This window comes from Argentina anserina, chromosome 7 (genome assembly GCF_933775445.1).
Source record: "Argentina anserina chromosome 7, drPotAnse1.1, whole genome shotgun sequence".
In the NCBI taxonomy this organism is placed as follows: domain Eukaryota; kingdom Viridiplantae; phylum Streptophyta; class Magnoliopsida; order Rosales; family Rosaceae; genus Argentina; species Argentina anserina.
Window position 1 is genome coordinate 2,776,508 of NC_065878.1, and position 16,901 is coordinate 2,793,408.

Here is a 16,901-nt window from a genome sequence, read left to right on the forward strand (position 1 = left end):
TAACAGTATTTCTACAAGGCAACCTAAGTGAAGGACACACATAATCAAAGACAGCCCTAATTCCTTCATACTCCACAAAACTAAATGGCAAATCATGCTTAATAATGGCCTCAATCAACAATTCTGTAAACTTTTCAGGGTGAAACTTTGAAGAACGTGTAGCAGAGCGAGGAGAAGCCACATTACCTGAAGTGTAACAAATGTCATGATGACGTAACATACTAGTAGTCCCCATAAGAGGATCACACTAATAGTCGACTCCACACTTATTGCACACTGCACGTTGTTCTCCATCCACACCCACATCCAATCTTGTGAAGGATAGCCAACAACGAGATTTTCTCTTTCGCTCTTTTCTTGAACTTGAACTAGATACTTGTGCACTTCCAACAATATCTTCTTCTTGTTCCCGGTCATTATTCATCTACAAAACAAATCAGCAATAAAATAAATATAACTAGAACATCACATAAGGAGAATTAACCTAAACAGTAATATTATGAGTAATTTCTTGAACATATCATAATGCAGACCCAGCTTTCCTACCTGCCTTTAACTGTGTTTTTTTTGTGTGTGTGTAAATCTCAGTGGCCTGCGAAGTGGTTGTTTTGGTATTGCCAACATTTTATTGGTTAGTCATTCACCGAGTCTATAAGTTCCTTTAGAATATGATTGTTAGATATAAACATGATGCTATTTGTTAAGAATCTACAGGTGAACATGAATTGCTTAGTCTTTATTTTTATTCAACATGAATCTGTTTAATCTGTTTTGATGTATCTAACTTTTTCTACCTGATCAATATAACAATAACAAATCAACAGAAATGATATTTGATCTATCTTGAAACATATTTACATTCATATCAAGAGAACCCCATAAACTTCAAATCACGATATTAAACTCGTAATGAACCGACTATCTAAAACACCCAAAAGAATATACACATTACATGAATGAGATTAAAAGCAGTGAATCGAAGACTGATCAGTCACAGAAATTTGGAGGTAGTTCACCATATAAACCATTTAGAGAAGCTGAGAACCTATAAAAGCTCTTGACTAACCCAAGACCGTGCGGAATTTTGCTAGTGAAACTATTGTTATCTATTTGAACTTGCTCCAATTGACCAGCGCTCGACACTGAGTCAGGTATTTCTCCAGAAAATCCATTATTTTCAGCTCTTAGGAGCTTGATTTTGGGTAGTGACCATAACTCAACTGGGAATTCACCAGAAAACAAATTGTTCTGAACTTCAAAAATCTCAAGAGTTAAGCATTCACTAATAGAACTAGGTACAGAACCATTGAACTCATTGGTATGAAGGATGAGGTTTATAAGGCCTTTCCCACTACATATACCATTTGGGAATGACCCAGAAAGCCTATTAGCTGAAACATCAAAAGAAACCAAGTTCTTAAGAGAAGTCCCTAGTGTCTGAGGAATCCTACCAGTTAAGTTGTTCAGGGAAAGGTCTAAAACAGTCAAAGATTGCATACCCACCAAAGAATCAGGACTTTCACCATGGAAACTTGAGCTTTGCAAGAATAACTTCTCAAGCTTAACAAGCTTCCCAATATTAGCTGGAATCTCACTCAGCAAGTATGAATTCTGAGACATATCAAGCACAACTAACTCACTCAAATTTCCAAATATAGAAGGCACATTACCTGATATCAAGTTGCTTCCCAAGTTGAGAACTTGGAGATTGCTGAGTGAGGCTAAGCCTTCTGGGATGTTTCCCTCAACATGGTTTTTGCTCAAGTCGAGAACTCTCAAGGAACCAAACTGGGATATCTGACTTGGGATAGATCCCCAGATGAGATTGTTGCTGAGATTCAAAGTCTCCAGAGAAGTGCACTGCGAGAGATGGAGAGGAATGGGCTGGTTGAAGAGATTCTGACCAAGGTTCAGCAGGGACATATTGAGAAGCTCGCACACTAAAGATGAGATTTCACCAGAAAGGTTGAAGCTTTGGAGGTTTATAGAGGTTACAGAGAGTGCTGAAGATATGGTGGTGCAAGTAATGCCAGGTCTCTGTAGAGAACTTCAAAGAGGAGAACTTCAAACATGAAGAGAAGTCTCTGTAGAGTGTAGAGCGGCTGCTAATGAAATGATAGGTTATACTTGGGTTTTATTTTTTTAACGGGTTGACGGGTTCCATTGGGCTGTCCGTTTCCGCCCGTTGGTTAGCGGGTTATTAACGGGTTGTTAGCCCGTCAACCGAGAAAGCTTATCGGGCGGGTTTGGACGGGTTTTTAATGGGCGGGTATTGGGCGGTTAACGGTTTCACGGGCTGAAATGCCAGGTCTACTTGGTACTAATTAGAAGTTGATAATTATTAGTATTTCCCACTAATCCAAGATAACACCAGAAAAGGACGTTTAAAGCAAGCTTCACCACGCACCTCATCCTCCAACCTCAGTCCTCACCGTCCAAATGAAACCCAAATGCAAATGAAATTCAAATCCCCGGAGGCTTCCGCCCAATCACGTCGCACCATTAGATCGGCTGCTTTCCTAACCACGACTTTAGATACGCTCACACGTGTCGCCCATATCCACCAATATTTCCAATTGAACGTGACGTCAGCCCCACGGGTGGGTCCCCCAATACTCTCCTCCGCAAACCCAACCTCTCTGTTTTCTCTCTCTCACACTGAAAAACTCTGAGCACTTTCTCTCTCTTCTTTCTGTCTCTCCGAGTGAGCGACTCGTATTCTGACTGCGGCGTCGGCTTACCCGCCGGTGGAAGCTTGATGTGGAGTTTGTTGGGGGATTCCGGCGATGTGTGGACCAAGCTCTGCGCGCTTATTTGAATTCGTCTTTGGTTTTGAGATTTTCTGGTGTGGAATCTTTAGAGATGTTTGATTGGAACGACCAGGAGGTATGCTTCTTCTTCTTTCTCTCTGTTTTTTTTTTCTTCTTTTCATATTAAATTGATTTATTTGTTTGGCTTCTGTGAGTGAAATGATGAACACTTGTTGTATGAGCTGAAGATATGAATCTAGCCTGTGGATGATATGATTTATTATTGTTTGTTTTTTAATTACTATTTTTAATGAATTTGTATGCTTCTTGTTGATGAATTGGACCTATAAAACGCATTTCAGTTGGTAATATTTAGCGGCATGATTCGTAACAAGTCCAAGCTCCCAGATGCTTTGGATGGTTAAAGATTGCAACTGTCTAATCTTGATCTAAAGAGGCAACAAGCAAGTATAGGTCTCTATGTCTCTTACTACAAGCCTGCAGCCCTTGTGTGATGAATAGGTGCATTCACATATATGGATCCTCATTGATTACAATTTTGGGTCCCATCACTTGAACCTTTGGCTTTCTCATTAATTTTTCTCGTGAAAGTAAACATCTTCATTATTTTTTACACATACCTAATATATGCATGTATTTTACGCCTTTGGTTCTTTCAAATAATTTTATGTTTGATACTTGTTTCCCATTCAGAATTAAATACTAGAGCCTACCAAATTGAATTGAAGTCAGTTAGTTATAGGCTGGAGATGGCCTTGCTCTTGATTTTTTGTTGATTGGCTGCAGCTTACTCTCCAACCAACCAAACCCACATTCCTTTACTTCCAAAATCCAAATACACTGTCAATCTTCATCTGGAAGTATCCAGATCTATGTTAATCAACTCCCTTGTTAATGAAATGGACAAAATTGTCAGCCCAAACCAAGCTAATCAATAGCCTAGCAGAGATTTTGGTAAAACAATTTGTTTATTCTAGTTATTTGTAGCGCTACAATCGTTGAACTCCGATGGGCTGTGTGAGATATGAGGATTTAAGACAATAACAAAATATACAACTGGAAAGATTCGGTATAAAAATTCATGATTTTCTACCCTGCCCTGCCCTTACTTGAACTCCATTGTTTTGGTTATTTCTTTTTAATACATTTTCCATGTGCATATTATTTTACACTTGTGAGTTATCAGTTCAAACTTTTAGTTTTTTTTTTTAGTCCAAAATTCTTCAAAAAAAAAATTTAAAATGTTACAAGAGGTTTTAGGATCCTCAATGTTCTTTTTCTCGTGGTGGCTACATGGAGTAAAAATTCAATATTTCAATGGGAAACTTGCGTTCATCAAATCCAAGTTAACAATGAAATTTTGGGTTTTTATGCTAGTCTGGAAAATGGCCAAGTGTTAGAAGCAGAGTCTTGGGGTCTTTTCTTTGGCCAAGTTACAGATGGCTGCCACCAGAATCAGGAACGGAATTGTGATTGAATGCGATTCTAGTGATGCTTGTGCAGAGATGTGTTGATGACCATCATCCTTTCACATAAGTAATTATCAGCTGATGGTTACATAATTTATTTCCAGGAAGCTACCATGTGTCACATCTATAGGAACTCAAACATCGGTTGCTGATGGTTTATCTAAACTTAAATTGGGCCATGAGTTTGGATTGACTACTTGGAGTAACTTCCGCGAATTATGGGAGCAGTTTTACATAATTTGTGTACATCCTTTGGGAGTAGGCTGTTTATAAGACCCTTTTAGGCTGGGCTGCTGTGCCTTTTCCTTTCTTCTTGTTTTTATTTGTTCCTCAGCATTTTAGGTCTCATTTAGGGAGATTAATTATTGGCATTGAACCAGATAGAAATTAAATATTAAGGTTACCTAACACTAAATTTCCTCCTGTTTGTTATTACCTTATTCCATGGGCCTTTGAGAATAGATCATCTCTCTCGCACATTCTACTGTATTTGGGTATCTCACTAGATACAGTTATGCTACTCGTAAAATGCAGCTTGATTAGTTGGACTCCCAATCTTCATCAGGATCTCTGTAACTTAATGTGAAACAACCACAACATAAACTTAGGTCCGTGGGATAAGAAGTCACAATCAAATCATTCCGTTATAACCTTTAATTTTTATCTTGTCATTTGTCCTTATGCAACTTCTGATTTTCTCTATTCTGGAGTCTTAGCAATAGAAAAGTTACCTATGTAGTTTTACTCTGAATGCTTTTTTCAATGACCTTTTATCAACTGATCTAGGACAATTCTTTGAATATATTTATCATTATGTCCCATAGTAATGATCGATAATGTTTTGTCCTTACAGCTTGCAAATATAATATGGGGCGAGGCATGCGAGAGTGATGACCATATTGTGCCTTATCCTGAGGCAACTGATGAATACCTAGACAAAAAGGTAAATAACCAAGAATCTGATACCATCAAGTCTACTGAGCATAAGGCGCTTGGGTCCAAAGTTGATTTGCATGGGACAGAGCTGGAAACCAGTTCCAACTTCAAGACCAGTGAAGGAATTTCTACTTCTGGATTTGGAACAGACTCATGGCCTGACTTATCCTTATCTAGTTTGGATAAAAGTGAACAACATTGCATGGGTACGGAAACCCCTGAAACATAACTGTAGATAATAATTTTAATTAGTCAAGAGTGGTAACAAATGCACCCCTCATATGATATGGAGTTTGATTAGTCAAGAGTGGTCAAAAATCACCCCTCGTATGAAATAGAGTTTATTCTGTATTAGATGGTAGATAGAGCACATATACGCAGACACACAAACTCAACTGAGAGAAATAATATTTACAGACAAACTCACTGAGGGAAATGGTGGCCTCGTGCAATTAGCCTGTACCAGCCTTTTAGTCTATTATTTCTTGTTCTTTGTTTTACCTTTTTACCCTTTTCCTGTAGGATATCATTTTCTTCTCAAAAGTAGAATCCGATTCTTGGCGTGATAGATGTGAAATTAATTTACTGATGAATTCTTTATGATCTTTTGTATTTGATTGGAGATTGACTTTTACATCTCACCTCCATATTCTTACCTGTCATCAATTGTATTTTGGTGTACTATTTTTTTCAAAAAAAAAAAAAAAAAGATCCTGGAGACAGGGACATGAACAGTTTTGTAAGGTTGTCATTTTATTATGTTCTTTCAACTCCTGCAATTAAAAAGATTGGGCTTTGTATGATAAAAATACACTTGTTTTCATTAAAAAGAATTTTTTCTGTCTACTATTGAATGGCAAGGAAGTGAAATAACAGTAATTTGGCTTTGTGATTAGCTGATGACCGAAATTGTGCCTGCAATTTTAGAAACACACCCATGCATTTTGTAGGCTATGCGATGAACATGTATTATTGACCATTTGTTAATATTTTTATGCACCTGACTTTTTGACAGCCGAGGCAAATCAACTTGACAAAGGTGCTGAACTTTTTCAAAATACCGATGAAGCTAAAGAACAATTTGTTGATTATGGGTGGGCTAATATAGGAAGCTTCGATGATCTTGATCAAATTTTCAGGTAATTTACAATAACGGTTATTGACATCTGATAGAGGGTCATATCATTCTTTTTCAAGATAGTATGATCTGGGGGCAGTATCCTAATTAAAGACAAGTTTCCTAACAATCATTTCCACACAAGTTTCTGATTTAAGTAATATGATGTGTGATCTATTATACTCTGAAGTAAGCTTTTGGTATATGGACAGAAGATGGTCTCCTGCTGTAATAAATGTAGCAAGTGCTAAATTATTTCTGAAATTTAAGACCACAAAGAATATAATTTTTTTTATCTGGCTATGGTATCTGTTTCCATAGCTTCCATAGCTATTTAGCTTTCCATCTTTCAGGAGTATACAGTTGTACTATTTTTGACCCCCCCCCCCCCCCCCAAAAAAAAAAAAACCCCACTTTTAATGTACAAGTTGCCCCTTAGTTTGCTTCCCTTGAAAAAAAGAAGAAAAAAATTTTACAATTGTATATGACCCCTCTCACATTTGATGATTTTACAGCAATGATGGATTCAGCCAGGGAAGTCTTGGTAATGTGGATGAGCTTTGGTCATCCAGGGATGCAACTAATAGTCCAATCAAAGCATTTCCTGTGACTTCAGACTCCCCAAGTTCTGGGTCAGGAGCATTAAGGAATGTGTCAGAGCGTTCAGAAATTAAAATAGAATATGTGCAGCAAGAGGAACAGGCAGTTTCCACTGGCTATGGGAAGACAGTTTATCCTGCAGATGGTCTGCGGAATACGCCTGTAACTCTTGATCATGTAGGATATGCTGTGGGAAAAAGTAAGCCCACAGAAAAGGACCTGGTATGATGAATAAATCAACATTGAACATTATCTGTTGGAAGCATGTTGCTGTTTTCACATAATTAAGTGAGTCAAGGAACTCATATTTTCTATTCGATGTTCACAGACAGGGTCTGACAACAGCACTGTAACAAATTTTTACCAAGCTGCTGTAAATTCTTCTTCCTCAACTGAAATTCCTGACAAGGTAATGTTGTCTTCTTCATCTCCATCTCTTTGTCTCAATATGTGGTTGAATGTTGGTGCAAACACTAATGTTGTTGAAATAAAACAATCATGCGGGTTAGATTTTTGTATGAAGTAACGATTAGGGTGTGAGGTGGTAGAAATAGATTCTTATTGAAAGATTTTAACATGTTTTGTAGTAGAGGTATGCTGAAAGAGGGAGGAGGAATTCTTCTGAAAAAAAAAAAGAAAGAGGGTGGAGGAATAGTAAATCTGTAAATGTGAAGTATATCTGGCTGCTTAGGTCCTACTGCAAAGATCATATTAAATGAAAACATATGGTCATTATTAGTTTCAAGTATTTGATGTTTTGATGTGTATCAGTCCTTTGTAATGTTTCCTTTATACACCCAGGTTCTTCTGCTCACTGTATACAAGAGATTTTGCTAGTACTCATTAATACATATTGTTTGGTTAAGTGTCCCTTTTGGTTTAAACCAATTAATAGTTGGAATGAAAAGTACTATGAGATTACTCATAGGTGTGAAGAGTATCATAGGTACATTATAAAATGTAGTAAAGTCAGCAACCGTAATATGTGCAGGTCATATGTGAAGGGAATTTGTCTTTTGTTATCATGGTATATCAGGCATTCCGGCTGTTCCAGATTTTTCCTTAGAAATCTGGGTATGGTGGTGATTGGAGCATGATGAGTCTTGGAATTATTGTTCGTGAGTACTTAATTATATTTGATTCCATGTTGTGGCATCATAGAGGGTTTTTGAATGCGTTCATGTCTGATGGAGAGCTAAAATGTTGGCCCCTTAAATGGTGTGACAATCACACTAGGAAACAGTGAACTTTTGATATCTGATTCCTGATTATAAGTGAAATGAGAAATAGGCCCCTTCGGAAGTCAAGGTTAGTTTTCTGTTAGACTAGCCCATGTCACAAACCTTTTTTCGTTGGCATGAAGGATATCAAGGTTTGAGGGTTCACTGGCTCTATTTTTCTTACAGTTCAATATTGCGGTAATCCAATAGTATCTTCATTGTGGTTAGAAAGAAGATTTTTAGGTTAGTTGAAGGCACTTCAACAACGTATGTAGATAAATCAGATGGAGTACATCCTGAAGTAGAGATTTTGCAAGTTATTGAAATTTTCAATGGTTAAGATGCCATTTGTCAACTGTATGCCCAGTATCACAATTATTATGAGGAGCAGCATTTGATGTTCTTGATGGCATTTTGGAATAGGTTTTGCAGAGACCTTCTATCTTGACATACTTTGTTTTCGGGTTTTTTTTTATTTGGACCAAAGTTGCTGAAGGTTGTAGGGATTATCAATTTGTTTATGAATCAAATTTCAACCATTGAACAGTAATCACTGTTTAAGTAGGATGTTTTATTGGTCAACTGATTAATAATAAACTTTCTTCTCTTTCTAAAAAAAAACTTTCTTCTCAGAGAAAGAATTTGGCTTTCTCACGCTTCCAATAACTGAGTAACAAATCTAAAACTGAAACGTACAGTGGATTTTGTGAAAGGTACTGATGAAATAAAGCAGGTTGTCGTACTACTGAAAGGGGCGTTGTACGACACATTCTTAGAAGCCCTTCCTACTTTATTACGTGTAGGTTTATACTAGTACAGAATGCATACGTAAATGTGAAAACATGTGTCTGAAGGTGAAAGCTGTGTGGGCAGCAAACTATGAAGTCAGTCTAAAATGAAGGTTCTTACCTTTTTGATTATTTCTATCAGTATGAACTTATGTTTCCTTTGTTCTCTAATGGTGTAACTTTATGGTATGTGCTTCATTTTAGTAGTTATATTGAGTCAAGGGAATCCTATCATACGATGATTCTAATGACTTTATCTCATTAGGAGTTGTGTTGAAGGTAGCATTTGAATAAAAAAAACCTTGTCTTTATTTTAATTATATTTGTGTAAGCAAGGGTAGTGTTTGAGTACGATAAAAAGTTGATATCGAGAATGAAGAAGAGGTGGAAGATTTCATGTGGGGTTTTGGTGGGGCATCATTGTCTTCTGACTCTAAGACCACGGCTCTCTTTGTACATTTGGATATTCATCTTTACTTGGATGTCTTTATATTGGCTTTTATGTTCGTTTTTGGTATGTGCTCTTTGAGTCTCTTTACTTGTTTTTCATGAATGCTATTCGGTCTCCTTATTAAAATAGTAATCAATGTTTAGTTTTCTTCTTCATGTGCTAGTGCAGACAATCAGAACTGTTAAAGTCATCTCTACAGCTTCATGGGAATATCATGTCAAATTCTCCCCAAAATTCTTAGTTTTGTTATATCGCATGCTAGATTGAGTTACATTGTTTTTCCTTCATACGAGCAGGTATCCAGGCAGAAGAAGTTTTTGAGGTCTCGTAAAAAGCTGGAGGACAAAAATGAGGGGAATTCATTGCAAGATCTTTATAGTAGTAATTGGTCTTCAACAAGAAACCCTTCCGGACATTATGATAACCAGTTGCCAAGCCTTATGGTTCAATCATCTCCCACATCAATTCTTGGTCACAAGAGACAACTTCAAGGATCTGAGTCTTTTCCATACCAGCCTGTGTCAAATCAATATGTGTCTCCGACTATGTATGGGACTGTCACTAATGCACGCCAGGCTATGCCAGTGCTTTCTCACATTCATCCTGGGCAGATTAAGCATCAAATTTTTCTTTCTGGTTCTGACGTTTCTCCAAGTAGTGCTATAACCACGTCAGCAGATACTTGTGCCACACTTCCGACCATGACTGCTCAGGAAAAAATCGAAAAGTTAAGAAGGCGGCAGCAAATGCAGGCATTGCTTGCTATTAAGCAACAACAGCAACAATTTAACCATCAAGTCCCATGCACCAATCAGACTGCCACACAAATTTGTCCCCAAGAAAATCAAATTCAGCACTCTGATAGAGCTGATCTGGAAGTTGAAGATTTAAGCACTCTTCCTTCTGTGGACCCAAATTCACCCATAGAACAAGATGATTCATATACAGTTTCTGCAGCCGTTGAATACTCAGCAGAGGACACAATACTCAACCGGCTTCAAGATATTATAGCAAAGGTATACTCTGCTTGAGAGTGAATTGTTTTGTACATGCGATACTAGATCTACTTACAATGCCAAAGTAATGTTTTACTGCAGTTGGACATCAACACAAGACTTTGTATACGGGATAGCTTGTTGCGGTTAGCTCAAAGTGCAGTGCAAAGGCATCATACAAGTGATACTATCAGTTCCAACAGTAAAAACAAGGAGGAGCCTGAAACAGTTGCAAAGGAGAAAATCAGTGGTTGTAACAGGTTTATAAGTTATCCCAGTCCTCTTATATATGCTTTATTTCCATTGGGTCAGAGGTGGTTATTCCTTTTATACTTATTTTCCCATTGTATACTCACTTTGAACAAGATTTAGGCTTTGTAAAAGTATTTAAAAAAAAAAGCAAAAAAAAAAAAAAACAATGGGGGAAGTTCTCGTACTAGGTCTTGTTTCTAGATATTCTTTTGGCATGGCAGAGCAATAAATCTGTTAAAAGTTTGTTGGGATTTTTAGTGTTAGGTGTGCTATACATTCCTCCATTTTATCTATATATTTGATGAGATATGTTATACATCGCTCTTGGTAGCTGAAATGATGAAGACTAGCGGTTTAGAGGAATTAATGTGAGATTATGTTCGGGTGCACAAAAGGATCCTTTAGTAGGTCAGGATCTTGTGCAGAAACTCGAGTAGAAGGTGGTTCAGCTCTTGAAAATCATGTCAAATGGAAGAAGGGGTTCTCAGACTGTCAGTCGTGAAGTGATTGTAAAGCTTCCCACTAGAGAAAACTTCTATATGCAGTTTAATTATAAGGAGTGATTATGAAGCCATTAATCCCCTTATGGAGCAAATTGCTACCAGTTAGAAGCTTGAGATGCAAATTTTAAGAAAAAGAATTACTGAATCAGAAAGCTTAAATTATGTTTGATATAACCTTGTAGTTTTGTTGTAATTGTTTTGCATTGAAAAATATTTTTTTTAATCTTTTTATTTCTTATATATTACAGTCCGTCTCTGCTGCAGACGTCCACACCGTATGGATTCGGCGATTCTGGCGACGTGCAACGACGGCCCGGATGGTGTCGGCTGTGCACCCCCCTTGTGGTGCTCCTGTCTGTGTCTGCCGGAGCTGCAGTGGCGGCCCACGCCGGCCGGAATCTCAAAATTTTAAGTTATGTGCACCGTGCGGAAATTTCGAGATTCTGGCCGGCGTGGGTTGCCGCTACAGCTCCGGCCGACATAGACATGAGTGCTGGGAGGGGGGAGCACGGCTGGCACCATTTGCGCCGTCATTGTGCTTCACCGGTCGCCGGAATCGCTGAATTTCTATATATATATATATTTTTCAATTTAGCTATGCATTTACTGCAACTTTTAGTTTTAGATACTTATGTACTCATCAGGGTTTTACTGGTTTCCTGATAGGTATATATTCCTTTTTTATTATTCTGGGATGACCTATCTAATTGTAGTAAGCTTTGGTCATTCTGACTAGCAAAGAGGGAGATTATATTCCATTTGATTTCCAGATTATTCTACAAAACGTTAGTGAGTGATTTTTTATTCGACGTTGCAGGTACACTAGCATGCCAGATGTAGAGACTGAGACTAATCCTATAGATCGAATTGTGGCTCATTTGCTCTTTCATCGGCCTTTGGATCTATCAGGAAAACATTCTGGTGCACCAGAATCACCTGCGTCTAGCAAGATGCCATGTGAGCGTAAAACAGCAGGCTTAGTGAGTTTGTCAAACAGAGTATTGCCCGACAGTGTGAAGAACAAAACCTACTCTCATCAAGAATCTGGAAACCATTGCCCAGATCCTGATCCCCGGTCTGCGGATCAGAAATTTCCTTGCATGAACAAGTCAGAAAACCTATCGAACACTGGGCCAGCCGATGGTGGAGGTGACACTATGGAGGTCGAAGCCTCTAATTGAAAATGATTATGCATGGCAGAATTCTACAAGGGTAATTCCTTCCTTTATCTCCCCATGTCTGTTAAAAATTCATTCAATGTGTTTCATGTACATGGCTATACGGATCTACTGCAATGTCATAATTTTATTGTCATTGTCAGCCAACTATGATCTTCAGTTTAGAGTGGTCATGGAGCTCAAACAACAGATTACTGAGGAGGAGTATCCTATACAATAAAGCTGCACTGAAAATCAATTGGATACTTTCCATGTTTAAAAAGTATGTTCAGTTTCAATATGGTTAGTTATCTATGGCAGATTGATATTGGTCTGTATCCTTAATGATATTGAAGCCAATACCAGCTATGTGTAAGACTCGAGTGTAGTAGCATCATGACATGTCTAGCTAGTATGGGCGGATTGGTGCTTGCCAAATCTGCTGTTTTGCTAGTGTTTGTATAGTCACAAGTTCTACTTGTTGCAAGGGATAACCGGCAATGATTTTAGATGCATGTAGAAACTTGCGTACTTGTAAGCAACTGTACTGGTTTCTTTCTTTAAGAGCTGTTACGTACCATTTATTGCACCATTGCACTAGTTTGCCCTAGTTTGGCAACCGCTCATCTCTCAAGGTTCGAAACGATCTCTTCAGACGGAAGCGTGTCAAAGCAATAGGCCAATAACTTGTGCATGAAATAGCATCTCCTGTCAAAAGCATAGAGAAAAGCCTCACCAAACCAAATCTCCAGCAATTTTTCACGTCTTATATGGCACATTATTTCATTGAAGGACTTGAAAGCCACTTGGAAACTTCAGGTGAGGAAGCGCCATATCCTTTTTAAGAGATATCACATTGCTGAAATCCATGGGATTATCAAACTAGGGTTTCGCTTCTTAAGTTGCCCGGCAGCTCTAGGCTGTTATTCAGTTAATTGTGCCCCAATATACCTTCAGGCTCTTTTATACTATTGTCTCAAAATGATCAGACATAGAAAAAAGATGGTAGTCATGATTATAGTCAATGGCCACTGGTAGATTAGTAGAGCAAGGCAAACTACATATATTCCTAATCAGTGTTGCAACACTAGCATCATATATTGCATCAAATTACTTGACTTCGTATCCCGCGTTCATGTCATCTGGTAGCATGAAGTTGAAACAAAAGTCATGAGATTATATAATAATAGCATTATAATTCATCATATTTTTCTCGCAAATGGGTCAACGCATAGTCACGTACCATTATGTAGAGGCTCTACCCTTCTCTATTATCCCTTACAACATGTCATTCAAGACTCAAAAGCAAGACCCACAAAGTGTAAGTGCTACAAATAGCAATATGATCTTCAAACTTGTTAACTGAAACCACAAACTACAGCTCCCTTAAATCAAAACCTGTTGTTGTATCTGTTGAAAACCCTATCTAAGATGTTAACCTCTTTCTTGTAAGCCATCACTCCATAGAGTGGCACACATTGTATCTTTTAGGAGGATCAGACAATGCAACGGTAGGTTCTGAGGGCACCAACAGCTCCACCACGGTAAGTAATCTTTACCACCTGTCCTTTCTCCAAGCCATAGTAGCGTGCAAATGCATCAGTTTCCAGCATGAGAGGGAGCTGCAAAAGAAAAAATAAGAATCAATTGGTTCAGTAATTTATTCAACCATATTAGAATTGTAGCACGTATACATGGGATATATATATATAGACCAAATTAATCACTCTTCAATTTTTGCATGTGAAACATACAAAAATCAAAGACATGGCACTCTAGAACATGATATAGCATTTGATTTAACAGCACAGCTGCCTATTAACAGGCCTTGCATTAAGATTACTGCAATAACCTTGTGTTCACCACAGCATCAGATTTCACAGTTATACAAAATTATGGCTTCCAATTCTTCAGGCTCCTTTAGAATAGTTAACCAAATGCAATCAGAAACATGACAACAAAATCTTTATGGCCTTCAAGTTATGTGAGAGTTCTAGCTATGATGAGACTATACTGCTTCATTTTCGCCCCTTCTCTAAAGATTAAAATGAAACGAATGCCAGTTATTATATACATTTCTGGAATAAAAGGGGATGCTAATCAAGTGACACAATTAACCAAAAATAAATAAAAAATCAAGTGACACTGCTTTCAGATCTGTTCACTTTTAACACAACACTTGTCCTCATAGAAGCTTCATTACCCTTTATTCTACAATATGACACTGAGAAGCCAAATGATTCGGCAAAATTAAGTTTCTACGAATCCATGGAAAATGAAGACAAGCGAATTAACTGTTTACTCGCAAACGTCACTAATCCATGTAACCGTTTTCAGGGTTAGTTGCTTTAAGCTTGGATGCACTTCCAAAAGAGACTTTCCATGCTACAAACTTAGTATGTAAGGAAAATGAAACCATTTATTAAAAACAAAAAACAAAAAAGAAAGAAAGAGAAAACTGAAACCATTTGATTGAATTCTATACTCCTAACCAATAGAGTAAAACACTCCTAAGGAAACAACAGATTATAATGCTTAGAAGTTTAAAAGCTGAAATCATCAGGAAAATCTAACCCTGCTGTGTTTTCAAGTAGCGACTGTCCTCTCCTATGACGTGGAATTCTAGATTCTAGCTACCTTTTAGGTGCGGTAATGATTTCCACTGCCCATTGCATATAATTTCTATGGGTTCACAATTTCTTGCCAAGCATGCATTAGTGTCCAAGAGACCTCCATTTTCAATCAAGACAAATGCAACCATTTAGAATTTTCCTTGTAACAGAGGAATGATATTATCAGTTACCTTCTTGTCTTCCAACTTGTACTTGCTGAGCAGATTTTTCTTTTCTTGAGCAGTAAGTATCTCATACTTGGGATGTAAAACATGCTTTGTAACATTGACCAGCAGTTCAGAAATCTGAAGCAAAATCATGTGTTGTGGTAAATGGAAACTGTTCAGCTAAACAAATGAAAAGAAAGAAAGTAGAGGAAAGAAAGCATAGGAGGATCAGACAACAAGATAGAATAATTAATTATAAGGCAACTTACATGGAAAGTTTCAACTTTGTAAGGATAGGTTTCCAATTCCTTTCGAGCAAAGCAGTTAATTTTAGTTTGCAGCACAAGCATGAGAGAGCTTATATCTTTGTTCATCAGGTTAGCATAAATAGCACGAGCACTCGCTTTTCTGATTTCTTCAGTCCCACAGAAGATGACCACAATCTGCCCAAAAAGAAACAACGAGCTTCAACGCCTCACCACCAAAACAAGCCCTGCCCCCCATGTAGTTTGAAAATTGCATTCATCTCCTTTTCCAATACCTAAACTTTTCTCAGATTTATGACTAAACATGAAGATTACAGCAGCTCCTAATGTTATTCTCAAATTTCATTGAAAAGAAGATATCATACAAAACTAATTAAGGCTCTGCACATCTGTAAACAAAGAGAGAGAGAGAGAGAGAAGATGAGACCTTGTTCTTGGAATTGGAGCGGAGAGAGGCGCAGATGGAGAGGCGTTCGGGGTCAGGGTTCTGACCGAACGCGTCCTGGAACTCACTGAGTGAGCGAGTCAGCTCGGACTCGGGGACGCTGTAGCCACGGTCGCTGAGCATCTCCAACACCGTACGGCGAGACATGTAGTACCTGTAGCTCTCCAGGCTCCCTCCGATGACGTGGCTAGTAACACACCCCGGCCGGCCTCCTGAAACGGCGTCGTTTGAAGCTACGGCGGCCATCGTTGTCTCTTCTCTTCTCTCTCTCTCTCTCTCTCTCTCTCTCTCTCTCTCTCTCTTTCTCAGTGTGGTCGCTGTGGGGTTTATGGGTGTCAAGAGTGAAGAGTGAGAGTGAGCGTGAGAGAGAGTGTGACAAATAATGCGGATTGACATAAGACTTCTACTCGCCTCGAATAGGTTCTAATTTTGTTACTCGCTCCTATGTGTCCTCCTTTCTCAGAGTTTTTTATATATATTTTTTTCGAAAAAGACACAAAAAAACTATACAAAATTATGTAACGTGCCACATAATCATCCTACACCTTATATTTTCCAACTTATATTCTTATCAACTATTTTATTTTTATTAAAATTAAAGAAAAAATCTACATTTAATAGAAAAGTTGTTGCTGACGATCAATTAAGAGGATTTTCTGGGTTTGTTAATCATAGTGACCGGGAAGCAATTGTCCATTTGTTCTACTTTGGCTTTCTGAGCATGCTATATCGATATTATTCAAAAGAACTACATCATAGATATCATGATCCATCATGTACAATTAAACCTCTTATGTTCAACATCACATCCTATAATACATAATATTTGATGATCATCCGATTTCTATGGTAGAATCAAACTATTAATGGGCATGAGGGTGGTCAAAAAAGGTAGTCGGCAAATTTGCTTTCCTGAATTTCTTTTCTTTCCAATTGTAAAATCTTTTTTAAATAATCGGAGACGTCACATTTATTAACGTATGAAGAATATTACATTATCAGCATGACCCACGAAGAGATTTCCTGCTACGTCAATAATGAGCAGTGAAAGACAAACTTAAACAAAAAACCAAGCTTCATCTAAAATAATACAACCTTATGAATAATAGTTCACAAGTAACAAAAGAAAAAAAAATGTTTGACACTATCAAG

At 37.8% G+C, this 16,901-nt stretch overlaps 3 protein-coding genes across 5 annotated transcripts; 1 reads left to right on the forward strand and 2 right to left on the reverse strand.

Annotated features, from left to right (window-relative positions):
• Positions 1 to 245: 245 nt before the first annotated feature.
• Positions 246 to 2,061, reverse strand: LOC126801818 (probably inactive leucine-rich repeat receptor-like protein kinase At5g06940). 2 transcript variants are annotated; one of them, XM_050529282.1, is made up of 3 exons: positions 1,671 to 2,061; positions 1,504 to 1,583; positions 246 to 424 (listed from the first exon to the last, which is right to left on the reverse strand). In XM_050529282.1, the coding sequence occupies exons 1-3, from the start codon at positions 1,921 to 1,923 to the stop codon at positions 248 to 250; spliced, it is 510 nt and encodes a 169-aa protein (XP_050385239.1). In that variant the 5' UTR covers positions 1,924 to 2,061; the 3' UTR covers positions 246 to 247. The 2 variants fall into 2 exon arrangements, with proteins under 2 accessions (XP_050385239.1, XP_050385238.1); XM_050529281.1 differs by having other exon boundaries at positions 1,504 to 2,061.
• Positions 2,062 to 2,719: 658 nt separating this feature from the next.
• LOC126801798 (protein LNK2) lies at positions 2,720 to 12,851 on the forward strand. Its single transcript, XM_050529260.1, has 9 exons — positions 2,720 to 2,886; positions 5,094 to 5,382; positions 6,192 to 6,315; positions 6,809 to 7,115; positions 7,222 to 7,302; positions 9,649 to 10,368; positions 10,450 to 10,607; positions 11,920 to 12,314; positions 12,424 to 12,851. Exons 1-8 carry the CDS (start codon positions 2,863 to 2,865, stop codon positions 12,281 to 12,283), a joined length of 2,067 nt encoding a protein of 688 aa, XP_050385217.1. The 5' UTR covers positions 2,720 to 2,862; the 3' UTR covers positions 12,284 to 12,314; positions 12,424 to 12,851.
• A 123-nt stretch (positions 12,852 to 12,974) lies between these two features.
• LOC126801815 (DNA-directed RNA polymerase V subunit 5C) lies at positions 12,975 to 16,043 on the reverse strand. 2 transcript variants are annotated; one of them, XR_007672877.1, is made up of 5 exons: positions 15,732 to 16,043; positions 15,308 to 15,481; positions 15,063 to 15,176; positions 13,503 to 13,881; positions 12,975 to 13,401 (listed from the first exon to the last, which is right to left on the reverse strand). XR_007672877.1 is itself a non-coding variant. In XM_050529280.1 (4 exons), exons 1-4 carry the CDS (start codon positions 15,993 to 15,995, stop codon positions 13,756 to 13,758), a joined length of 678 nt encoding a protein of 225 aa, XP_050385237.1. In that variant the 5' UTR covers positions 15,996 to 16,043; the 3' UTR covers positions 13,436 to 13,755. The 2 variants fall into 2 exon arrangements, 1 of the variants encoding a protein (XP_050385237.1); XM_050529280.1 differs by lacking the exon at positions 12,975 to 13,401 and having other exon boundaries at positions 13,436 to 13,881.
• Positions 16,044 to 16,901: the final 858 nt, after the last annotated feature.

Bases quoted from the DNA above. Each gene is read 5' to 3' on its own strand.
- LOC126801818 (XM_050529281.1), bottom strand. From the start codon at position 1,923: ATGTCCCTGCTGAACCTTGGTCAGAATCTCTTCAACCAGCCCATTCCT. The intron at 425-1,503 runs GTGGGTATGCAA...TTTGTTTTGTAG, and splicing joins GTGAAAGTCCTGATTCTTTG to ATGAATAATGACCGGGAACA.
- LOC126801798 (XM_050529260.1), top strand. From the start codon at position 2,863: ATGTTTGATTGGAACGACCAGGAG. The intron at 6,316-6,808 runs GTAATTTACAAT...ATGATTTTACAG, and splicing joins GATCTTGATCAAATTTTCAG to CAATGATGGATTCAGCCAGG. The intron at 7,116-7,221 runs GTATGATGAATA...CGATGTTCACAG, and splicing joins AGCCCACAGAAAAGGACCTG to ACAGGGTCTGACAACAGCAC.
- LOC126801815 (XM_050529280.1), bottom strand. From the start codon at position 15,995: ATGGCCGCCGTAGCTTCAAACGACGCCGTTTCAGGAGGCCGGCCGGGG. The intron at 15,482-15,731 runs GTCTCATCTTCT...CTTTTTGGGCAG, and splicing joins GCTCCAATTCCAAGAACAAG to ATTGTGGTCATCTTCTGTGG. The intron at 13,882-15,062 runs GTAACTGATAAT...TTTCTTTTGCAG, and splicing joins ACAAGTTGGAAGACAAGAAG to CTCCCTCTCATGCTGGAAAC.